General features: G+C 38.2%; 1 protein-coding gene across 2 annotated transcripts; it reads left to right on the top strand.

The window, feature by feature from the left end:
• The first annotated feature begins 820 nt into the window (after window positions 1–820).
• Window positions 821–10,599, top strand: LOC117210723 (protein spaetzle 5). Of its 2 annotated transcripts, none has more exons than XM_033454015.1 (7): window positions 821–1,576; window positions 3,764–3,918; window positions 8,637–8,726; window positions 9,176–9,328; window positions 9,418–9,579; window positions 9,726–9,971; window positions 10,140–10,599. In XM_033454015.1, the coding sequence occupies exons 1-7, from the start codon at window positions 1,547–1,549 to the stop codon at window positions 10,309–10,311; spliced, it is 1,008 nt and encodes a 335-aa protein (XP_033309906.1). In that variant the 5' UTR covers window positions 821–1,546; the 3' UTR covers window positions 10,312–10,599. The 2 variants fall into 2 exon arrangements, with proteins under 2 accessions (XP_033309906.1, XP_033309907.1); XM_033454016.1 differs by lacking the exon at window positions 821–1,576 and adding an exon at window positions 2,634–2,660.
• Window positions 10,600–12,308: the final 1,709 nt, after the last annotated feature.

Here is a 12,308-nt window from a genome sequence, read left to right as displayed (position 1 = left end):
ATTGTAAAGAATATTCTCTTTAAAGACATTGCCTTAAAGCAAATACTTTCTTATCATAAATCAATTTTTATCCTTCTTCATCCAGTCATTCAATGTATGTCAAACGAAAAACACATTGTTATTAAAGCTATTCTTTAGCTTCGTCATACAAAGAAATCGTGTATAAAACTAGACTCGACTCTCACGTCGTCAATAGAGAGATAAAAGCAAAGCTATTAAGAAGTCGACCTTCGTCTCTTTACGCAATTTCATTGATCCCGTTCTAGCGACACGATCTCTGTCAACGTGTAAGGTCGAACGAGGAACACTAGGGAACACGGACACCAGTGAAAGTACGGTAGTGCTTTGGTAATTGGCCGCTAGTCGCGAACGAATCTACCCAGTTAGCAAGGAAAGATCCATACCAGAACCGTTTCGTAGAATTGAAGTAAAGTAATTAGTAAACTTTTTTACATCTTAAAAATGATCTTAAAATTGCAAATTAATAAAATATGAAAAACGAACAATTGCTCGGTATTTTGTTTATCCTGCTATCTCCAATGTTAAAAAAGATAAAAGTAAAAGAATTAAACGTCCACTCTCGAAACAATCGAAAAGAAAGATATAACGACTGGTTTTTAGTTTAGGTGAGCAGGGACATTTCCAAGTGGTGGGGATACGGAGGGCGAGTTAGCAAGGCAAAACCTCGGTCAGTTAGCAAAGTGCAACTATATCCCACCCATGGTTGCTCGATCGGAACTCGTGCACGCGTGCAAGAGGAAGGGGTACGAGCGCGAGTATGGGTATCGGTACACCGAGTTACCCACGTTGCTAGGTAAGATCGCCGCGCGTAAAATCGCACAGGACAAACCCCGACGGAATCTGGACCTAACGCCACGGAATACATATATACGAGTGACAGTGGCGGTGACTAAGGTATCGACAGTCACACTCGTCCTCTACAGTTCGACCATCGTCATACAGTGGTGCTTGTATCGCAGTTACTCGTGACTTAAATAGGATATCAAATTTTCGTATACGGAACGAAGGAACATTTCACTTGCTTCGATAAGCTTTTAATCGCGTTTCAGTGATTCATGTTCGTCCTGTAGCTCAGTTGAGTAAATTTCATGTTTAACAAGTTGTTCTCTTCGGAACATTAATCACTCGCGCGGCGAGACGTATTTTTTCGCGGCCAACGATACTTGTCAACGCTCGCACCACGCATGACTCGATGATTGCACATCGGCGTTTCCGCGATCCGTCTAACTTGCGAAGCGCATCCGCGGTTACCGGCACGTGTTTCACTGAACGGATAATCGTTTATCGTGTCATAGTAATCCCGTTCCGCGAGGCTCGCGTAATGTCATAATTATGTGATTTGACTTCTGATCGAATATCAGCCCTCGCGAAAGGACTCGCGGTGTGGTTCAGATCGGTAAAAAGAAGAAGAAAGAGAAAAAAGAAAAAGAAAAGAAAGTGGTGATACGATTGTTTGAACGTGGTGAAGTGTTTTCGAATTGAATCTGTTACGGTGGCCAGCATCGCTATTCTAACACCTTCGAAAATGAAATTGATCTTTTCCTTATTAACGATCGTAAGTAGAAACATGATTTTATTATTTTTGTTATTAGTAAGAGTTAGAGTATCGCAAGTTTCTATGTCCGTGGTAATTCTAAATTACAGATATGGTAATTATTGATTTTAGCCGGGGTTAATCAAGTATGCCTCGTATTAACATATAATCAATATAAAATATACGAACAGGATACTTGTGCGATATGGTTCGCCTGTTTATTCCAGTCGGTTTAGCGGATGCAGTGATGTAGAACAATCGAGTTCTAAACACACGAGCGTGTGTGCATGTGTCTCACGGTCGAGGCGGAACTTTTACTGTACGTGGTTTAAAGTCAACGTGGTTAGAAACGATAAGGATAACGAGTAACTTTCTAGCCTGCCGGTGAATGAAACGGTTCCGATATAAAGAATCGCCCTAAACCTCATTTCGCTACAATACAAAACTTATCACGTATGAGACGCGTTTGAAGAGGTCTTACTAAACATAGAAAGCTTATGTATATAATTTAATACGTTTAAAAACTAAAGATAAATTCCCTGTGCTGTAAAAATGTCTAATGTAAAAATCTCGGATTTCAAAAGTCGTCGTTACGCGTTTTTATCGACCGATCGAAGATGAAAGTAATTTCGAATCGAATATTTTACAAGTGAATACGCATTTTACGATCGCACACGTGACCACTCTGTGTCAGACATCGTAGCTAGCTCGGATCCGTAGAACGAGTTAGTTTCTTACACCGTGAAAGCTACGAGTGAAATGTAAAACTCAAGCCTGACGTGTATCGTAATATCTGGCGTAAGATTCTCTACGTTTTGTAAGATTGCGTCAGTTGCCGCTGAATTCAAGCTTTTTGTAATACCGGATGCACACTTCGGTGAAAATAAAGGAACGATTAAGTATATGTGTAAATGATCATAAAACGGCCATAATTGTGTAAACGCCTTATCATAGTATCACAGTATACAGGATGATTCATTTTTGTTGATCGAAATTAAAATTACTTTCAATGTATGATTCTTGACTACGAGAAAATTTCAATATCCTAATTTTATCGAAACTGTATGGATACTGTGATTTTATTACGATAATAATGTTTCAAACAGTAAGTACCATTTTCATTTATAACCTATAACTTAACCCACTTTTTTTCCTCAGGGTTGCACATGTACGACGAAAAATTGCTTTTCTTCTTTTTATAAGACATTTGTGTCCCAATTGTATTATCATAGAAACGAAAGTTGCTTCGCGGTATATGAACTTTTAGGGTGATTCGGAGATAGATAAAAAGTGACACCAACCGTGCCATGCGATGAGTCAATTGAAAGTGGCATAAGAAAGCTCCTAAATAACGTTCTATTGGGTTGACAACTAAGTGATTGCGGATTTTGTTATTACCACCTAATGACAAAATCCGCAATCACTTAGTTGCCAACCCAATACTAGAATATTACATCAGGTTTAAATGCGTTCACTGATTGAAGCAAATAATTCGGATAACCTTAAAGTTTCCGGCTGCGGTTCTACAGCAATGAAAACAAGCTCGTGAATAAGAACTTGATCTTTCTTTTTTTTTCTTTGCGCAAACATGATAAATTATTTGAAGTCCGTACAATTGCGAACGCTAACGAGATAGGTCGTTAATAATATTTCCTTTTTCCTTTTTTTTTAGTTTTAATAAAAGCTAGGAGAGCGTAGATTTAATATTCCTTATATAGCGCCGCGAGCCAATGGAACCATTTCAGAGAAGCATGATTCACCGGGGTTCCGCAATAACCGAGTAGAAGATTTCTCCTAATAATCTTTATAGAAATTTTATACAAATAACGTTCTAGTTACGTTAGTATCTCGACGATCTTGTTTCATCAGTGGAAACGTTATTCTCATTAGATGGATAATATTGCAAATATTTTAACCGCTATCGTTCTTCCCGCCGTATCTAAATCAAATCTATAGCAGAATCTAAATTAAGATTTTATGTATTTTGTAACACATTCGCGAACGCATTTTCATTCGTTCATACGGAATATCGAGTAAATATTTCTTTGAAATGTACAATGAAGATGCTCTTCTAATTCATTACGGGCGATGTATTTACGTTGCGATGAAAGAAGGTAAACGTTTCGTACGCTCCAGCCCGTTGCACTTAATCGCTGTTTTAATTGTCTCATCAAGGCCCTTTGAACGTTATTCTCGATTTGGTTTCAGGTGTCCTTGGTGAACGCTCATGGCGAGCCTTGCCTCGAGTACGGATGTCCAGGTCGACCACAATACGAACCTTTTGTACCTGCACCTCCGGGGCACACACCAAATTGCGCAAAGCCAGGACAAACGTTCTGTGAAAGTCTCGATCATTATCCTCGGTAAGAAGACGATTTCGTTTAATAAAAGAGGAAGTCTCAATTGCTAGATACGAGTTCTCTATACGCAGGAAAACGTGATTTATATCCTAAGAAGCTTTCGATGAATGTTGAATACTTATTAGATATTAACCCTGCAAAGAATGTAGTTTGAGAAAACTAACAGATATAGTGTTATAAGTTTCATATTGAAGTATCATTATACATAAAGCCAATTATTAATATTTATTTTCTATAAAGAATTATGATATTGAAAATGCAGAAAATCTGGAGAATAAACCGATAATCATTCTCTGAAACGTTCATTTTCAGTTCTTTCTCATTTTATTGTACCGCTCGAAGGTTAAACGCCATGGTTCAAGCCAATTATTAATATTTGTTTTCTATAAAAAAAAAAAAAAATTATGGGTATGCATCCGACACTGAAAATGCAGAAAATCTGGAGAATAAACCGATAATCATTCTCTGAAACGTACATTTTCAATTCTTTCTCATTTTATTATATCGTTCGAAGGTTAAACGCTTACCTATTTCGCTGTTACTTTCAAACTACAGTAAATTTAAGGAATAGGATAATCATTCATGATCTTCTTTCGTTAGTTGTTGAATAATTATCAAAGACTAAGAGATCACGGTGATCATCATTTGAAAAGATTCTGTCGAAGACTATGTATCTATTGAATATAAATTACATCATCTGTAGGCACATGTGCATACATCTTAAAAGAGACGTTTTTAAAAAGATAATGATCAAGATATACGGACATTCATCTTAAAACAGGGTTTTCTAAGAAATGAAAAAGAAACACAGCCACTGAAAATTATTTCGCGTTAAAAACGATTCTTGAAATGTATACATCGGACAACCTTCTTTCAGATGATAAAGACATTCTTTCGCTCGTGAGCAATAGATTTCGAAAATGACGAACAAATGACATAACACAGATGCCGGATGGGTTTTTGCAAGACTCGCGAAAAAAGCTGTCGTTGTAGTGTGCTACTTACGCGTACACTATGTTCGTGATATACCGCATGGCAGATCTATGATGTCAGGCCTATAATCGTATTTGCATGATAATGCTGCCTCTTAACAGTTGCGCGAGTATTGCACATTATCATTCCAAGGTATTGGTCATTTGTCGTTTATCCTCGGTCAATTAATCGCGCGGAACGATCGAAAAAATTGGATCATTCGTGACGCACGAGGAGCGAGACTCGCTAAGAAGCTCGTCCGATTCCTTGAGTTTGCAGCAAGTCCTTGTGAGATGTAAAATGAAGAGTCTCAGTATGAATCAAAGTAACTGCAAAAATTAGATGACTTGATATACTTGACGACTGTTTGATAAGAAACTCGATAAGAAACTTGTGTGTCTTTCAAATCTTAGTTATCTAATTATGTTTTTCTAGTTCTTTTTTACGATCTTAGTCTTTTCCTTTCTTTTTTTCCTCTTTTTTTTTGAGGATACAAATAATTGGAAAAATAACGGCGAATAAAATAGGGAAGGACGCTCTGATACGCGAAACGGATTTCTAGGACAGCTAGTTTTTTCCGCAAATGTACATGAAATTGTTAGACTTTGAAATCATGTAAGACAGTATCGAAAGAAAGAATTTCGTGGGTGGATTGAGCTGTTTCCTCGAATTTCCAAAAGTCTCGCGTCTGCGGAATTTGTAAAAATATGGTTCACCGTCTCGTTATTAATATTCCCGGCGTGTCGGGCGTTACCGTTCCCGCATACGAATCAGCTGATCGTGCGTGGCGAGACGAATTTGAGGAAGGGAAAGTTCCAGGATAGTGAACTTGCTTAAAATTACCCCGACGATATCCTGGAGATCGTCGCGTTCTTGCGTCATCTGACTTCTATTCTGCTCGTGTTCCATCGTAAACAGTTTAGTCGATACAGGAAGTGTGACGAAGAAGAGCTTCGCTAAAGAAGTACGGAAGACTTACTACAATAATCGATAGGATTATTTTATATCTTGTATCTTCATTAAATGTGTCAACTACCGGTATCCTTCTATTTTCCATCGTTTATATCGTTTCTTTCGATTATTTCTGCTTTTAAATTCCTCGTTAACGGATGAAAACGTCATTGGTAAACGAGGAAGAACGAGATTGCAAAAGTTAACTAGAAAAGTAACTAAATAGGTAGAACAACAGAAAGCAGCATCGTATTATATACAATTCATTCGTTCGTATCATTTTCACGATCTTTCCTCTTTTTTGCGCCGGAGCCAGATCGATTCGAAAGCGACAAACGATTACGTAAAAACCGACGTCTTTCCCATACGTTTTATTTCTCGATCAGCGTAGCGTGACCGTGGCCTTGACGCGGTCATGCCCTGCTAGATAATTATCGGAACCGTTACGGATCGAATTGATACTAGGAGCGATTCGAAGTTCCACCTATGCGTTGTGAGGTTGTCCGTGGAACGTAACAGATTTATCGACGAGAACGATCGTTGCTAGTCATCGCTATGGATTTCCATACAGTGCTGTGGATACTATGTTCGTCACGATGCTTCCATTTCCGTGCTCGTGCTTCTGTTCTCTACTTTCAGAAATTAATTTATCGTACACTGAGAATATCGATCGACGATGAACGATTAGAGAATTTATTTTTCCTTCTGAAGACAGAAATGTCAAATAAGTGTCATAGAATAACGAAAATGCGTGTTGATCGCATTGACAAGTGTTGACCAGCTTGAACAAAACGAAGATGCTTGTTACGACGTGAAAGGAATCCTATACGCTTCAGACTTGTTTCAGCACACATGCAAAATACGTATTCAAGGAACAGCGGTTACTTTGAATACTTTCTATTGAAACTACATTGTGTAATTTACAGAATTTCTATAGATATTAGGTAATTGTTAAATTAGAAAGTCGCGTGTTTCTTAAACCACTTCAATGTATGTGTTACACGAATGTTAAAAAGGTTTTTCTGTCTCTTGTCATTGATATCGTAATTGCTATACAATTTTTCGTCTTCGTCGTTTCATTCATCATCTTTGATCGATACCGCTTCTAGATAACGCGATCGTGTCAATACAAGCACCATACACTGTCTCATAAATCTGGATAAATGAACGCGATCAATTACAGCAAATTGGTATTTACGTGCGCTCACTAGAGATTACGGAAGATTTAAGGAAACGATGATTGCTGGTGTTTATCGTTGATGAACGAGTTCTCGACTGCGCGGCACGACGGCGGCATGCCGCTGCAATTGTGTGCAGACGCGTGGTAATGCGGCCTGCATAACAGGAAATGTTAATACCTCGCATTGTCCGCTATTTCCCGCCAATTCTCGCGGATTTTCATCCGATTCAGTTTTTCCCCACAAGACGTCTATCGACTCAAGAACTTCTCTCCTACCTGCTGCGACGACACGCTAATAAAAAAGTTTCCTCGTATCTTTTATAAGAAAAAAAAAAACTTTAGATATACATACGCATCTTTAAATTTTCTAAACAATTTTTACAACATTGTGAAAGACGAACGACTTTGTTACTCGATGCAATATGATCGAGGAGAATACAGTAGTATCGAAAATATAATATGTATGGAAGATATAAAAGAAAACATAATACAAAAGACAAAAATAAAAAGCTATGGATATAAAAAAACAAAAAATCGTAACATTTTTTTACCATCTCCCCTGTCAAACGACAATTCGAAGAATACGGATGAACGGCATGGAAGAAACGTTGGAAACTACGTTGGTCAAATACAACGACGGTATCGAGATTGTAAGTTAAAACGTTGTGTTGGGATTCGAGGTCAATCCCTGTCTCTCCCGATTTCCGTCGTCCATTGACGAATCACACACGTTCGAAAGTTGGCCGGGCTCGTGGAAGCACCACGACACTGATCGAGATGCAGCCCGCGAGAAAACAGCTTTTAGGCGTGGACCATGAATTAAACATCGGGACATATCTTCTAGCCGGTGTCTTTCACCGGTAGAGAAAGTTCCAAGATTCGCGGGCCTTCGACCACGCACGAAATTCATGCGCGTGTTTGTATGAACACTTCGCGCGGCATTATGGGTCGCGGACTTTTTCAATTCGTTTATATTTTACTTATCTCGTGACGTGATAATGATTTAAGTATACATCGAAATTTTTCCTTTCCTCCTGTTTCTTCTCTGCAATTGAATGCTTTAAAATTTACCGACGAAGAGCAACTTATTTTAAGAACCGTGAAACATCGAATTATGTTTATCGTTTTCTTTCGTTCTTCTCTTTTCTTTCTCTTTTTTTTTTTTTTTTTTGTCTTTTACAGGCTTTTGAAAGTTTCGAGAGAGACGTTAATGTATGTAATCTTTTTCTGAAGTTTCTCTTTGAAAAATAGAAATTAAAATTTTACACCTTTTTTTTTTTTTTTAAGAAGAATGAGAATACTATGGTAGAGGAAGATATGAAGGAATATAATTATCCAATTTTCTAATTTCGCTCGAAAACAGTTGCGAGATATAGGAAGAACGACCACAGGTCGTGGAACCCGGCTTCCGCGAATTCATGAATAATCCATGAGATAGATAACCAATTTTTTATTCATTTCTGAAACGATTCTATTAAAAGTTAGGTCAAGAAATCATACGCGACACTTAGTAGCGCGACGCGGGTCAAAGATCATTTCGAGGATGCAATTGAAAACCTACGCTTTTGCATTCTCTCTTTTTTATTAATACTTTGTCTTTCTTTGATTTCTATTGCAGACAGTTAATTAAATTTCTTGTGGACAAATGCAGCTTCGACTTCAGTTCTGTATTAAAGGACGAGTCCAAAGAGGACTTCGGTGATTACAGGTATATATCTCTGTATTCATTGTATCCACTTATAGATCAGAAATTACCCAAGCTTTTTCTAACAACGTACATTGCGTTATCCTTCAAGAAAGAATGCAGGTTATCCTAGGTTTTTCATGTCAAGAAAAAGATGCTGTAATAACATAAATCGTCCATAAAAAATTTAGAACGCAATTTTATAATGTATCTATTGAGACGAAAGAAAATCAATAAGAAAGTCGTAATGAGATAAGTTCAAGTTAAAACGTAAGTTAAAGTGTAATAATTAAAATGCTAATAATAATACATATATACATAATATGATATAAAATTAATGTAATAATAATCAATTATTATTAATTAATGTAATAATAATAAAAATAATGTAATAAAATTAATGTAAATATCAGCATCGTTCCTAGACTATATTAAACGAGGAATGGATCAAGGACAGAGTGCTTCTGTTCAAGGTCGGTGCCGGATTACTCCGAGGGATATGATTATCAGGCGCACGGGGAGGGTCAGTTTCACTCGTTACCATTCTTGCCGCCGCCTCAGTATCCCGTTCGAGGGCAGCCGCCGCTCATTTACGGGACCCCGACGAACGACACTCAGCAGAATGGGTAATTTCGATGCTAATTTTGCGCCTACCGAATTGTCAACTAAATTGTCCGTTTTCCGTTGGACGAGTAACTCGTGCTCTTGTTTATAGATACAGGTACACGACACCGGCCCAAGGGAATCCGTTTTTACGCGAGGAACCGGCGCCCGCCAAGTTTCATCCTACAGAGCAAAGAGTCACGCCGGATCGTTCTTTTTACGCTCAGCCACAGACTTTGAACTTTGGACAGGGTCAAGCGTGGTGGTCAAACAGGTGATCATGTTTAATATTGAATTTCTCGATTGTAACGATATTGGTCAAATTGTAGTGCTGTAAATTTTGGTATAAATTTGAACTGGTATAATTTTTGTAAATTTTGTTATAATTGCGTATATATGTTTATATTTATATTTATTCAGATACGCTAGGAGCAGTAAAATTGCACCACGTACGTCCTACGAAAATCCGTTATTGAAATACAGCAAATTGAGTAAGACGCGCAACAAGAGGCAGTCGAATCTCGATGCAATTCCACTTTGCCCAACGGAGACACAATATATCACTCCGAGAGCGGCTCTGAACAACCAAGGGAACTGGATGTACGTGGTGAATCTTCAAGAGAACGACCGGAAATATTCGCAGGTAGTGAAGAGTGAGAAATGCACGTGAGTAGATTTATTTATAACTTTGTTAGATACGTTTCGAATCCGAAAATTTAAATGCCTGTTGAGATATGAAAATTTAAATTGGAATTGAAAGACAGACAATGGTATATTTCACTGCGATTCAATAAGATTCTAAGATAATTCGAATTATATTTTGATTTTCCTTAGGATGGATGTTTGCAACGGTATCTGTTCCGTTCCTGCGGGATACACCAGTAGATGTCAGCAACAGTATGTCCAAAAGCGATTGGTGGCATTGGAAGGAAGCGGAAACCAGTTGTACACCGACGTTTTCTGGTTCCCCCATGGCTGCGCCTGTGAAATTATAGCAAACTATTGAAAACACGAATGAACCACGAAGTCTGAAGAAATTTCACTTGTGGACAAACTCAAATTGTATATCCTTGTCAGCAAAAAATGCAGTATTACGAAAGTCTTCGTGATGAATTTTTGGGACAAATTATTTTGTCATACTTTGGTATTAAAAAGCAGAAGAATATTGGACCGCCATGATAGCCAATGGATGAAAAAATGAAGAAAGAACTTCTCGAAGTGCGTGATTTATGGATTCGTACGTGTATAAATAATTGAATAATCAATGATTTCGAAGGAAAATTCTTAAAGGAGATCGAAGGAGCTTCAGTTTACATAAAAAGGAAAATGAATTTAAATTATTAATTCTACGTATTAATTAGTTACACGACCTTTATATTTTCTACATTTTTAATTTTATTTCAGTCGTTTCACTTCAGATAATGTTAATACGAGTAATTTAGTAGCACTTAAGTAGTTCGGATATTTATAGATCTTCACGAGATATCTTTTGCGAATTTTTCTGTAGTTGGTAATATAGATGAACACGTGTATACATAAATTAATCGATGCTCATCGCGATTTTATAATAAGGGGGAATAAATCTTAAGAATTAATTAAAACATATAAAAACAGTGGGAGAATAAAAAAAACGTTTCTACGTTATAATGAAACGGGATAATGCTTTGATTCGTCGACAGGTGTCGCTACTTGTCTCGAAATTCAAATTGTTACTCAAAGCGCCTGAAGTACAAACTTCGCGAAGTCGTACCTTTTACATGCTGTTAATTCGCCTTCACTTTGTATCGCTATCATCGATAATTAATGCAGTCTCTGCTATATCTCGTACGACAAAATCACTTGACTTATTCATCAGTTCGTGGGCCATCGATCGTCGCTTGAAACAAACTCCTGGAAACTGGTCTTAAAGTGCAGCACGCGTTGCCACTTCAAGGCCAACATTCTCGACATTTACACATAATACGGCATCCTTGCAGATATTTAGAAAAAATCGGTAAGAGAAAAAAGAATATTTCTATGGTTAAATTTGCCAAGATCCTTTTCTATGAAAATAATCAGGTTCGTGGTCGATCGAGGAACGACGAATCTCTCGCTTCTGCTTCGATAGAGACGCAGCGAAATCCGATCCAAACTTCCAATTTACACGCGATAAACGTCGTTGGACTAGCGAATATCACGCGGAAAGCGATTCACGGCCGATCGTAACAGTTTATCAAGGACAGAGGGCGATATAGGTTAAGCCGCGTGGATCGTTGTGAAACGCGGATGCGACCTCGCAGCCATGAAATAAAAGTATCTCGACTCGCGTCGACCGCGATAAAAAGGACTAAAAGGAGAAGGACAGGGGCGGCGGGAGATGTCGGGGGTGGAAATGGCGCTTGAGTGGCAGGGGGCGGGGAAATAACTGCCAGGAGGTCAGACACGCGCAGGATGCGCGGAATTTTCTCGCTGCGAGGCCACGCACACCCTTCGTTCTACGCGGCTTTTTTACGATCGTTCGACTTTTCAACCCTCCGCGGTGCCACGGTTCCGTTCCTTCGATTTCCGCACCGTGGTCCTACCAAGGTCGGGAAATTTCTCTTAATTCCAAAATTACGAATTTTATATTCATGTAAAAGAAAATTTCGATCACGAGGAAGAACAGAAATGAAGGTTTGACGAAGAGTTTTAGAAAATCACTCGAGAATAATCGAGATTTATTTGCGAAACGTAAAAAATTGTATGTTAGATCGAGTATCAATGAGTGACACACGCGGTTCAAGTATTTTTCAGGATACACGAACCTCGCGCTTATCGTCCGTTTCGCCGAATCATAATAGCGATTGTCGAAAAATCGGAGAGTCATAGTCGAAATTAAGAAATACTTCCACCTAGTGCGAGGCAAAGTGAAAAATTCTTTCGTTCGATTTATATAGAAGATATTCATCTACGTTATGCAAATAGCGTCTAAAATTCGGCTCGTCGAATCAAACAATTTTTAAGCAAAGCAATAAACGATATTCG

This window comes from Bombus bifarius, unplaced genomic scaffold (genome assembly GCF_011952205.1).
Source record: "Bombus bifarius isolate JDL3187 unplaced genomic scaffold, Bbif_JDL3187 scf7180000008210, whole genome shotgun sequence".
NCBI lineage: Eukaryota > Metazoa > Arthropoda > Insecta > Hymenoptera > Apidae > Bombus > Bombus bifarius.
This window is presented reverse-complemented; position numbering and strand designations above follow the sequence as displayed.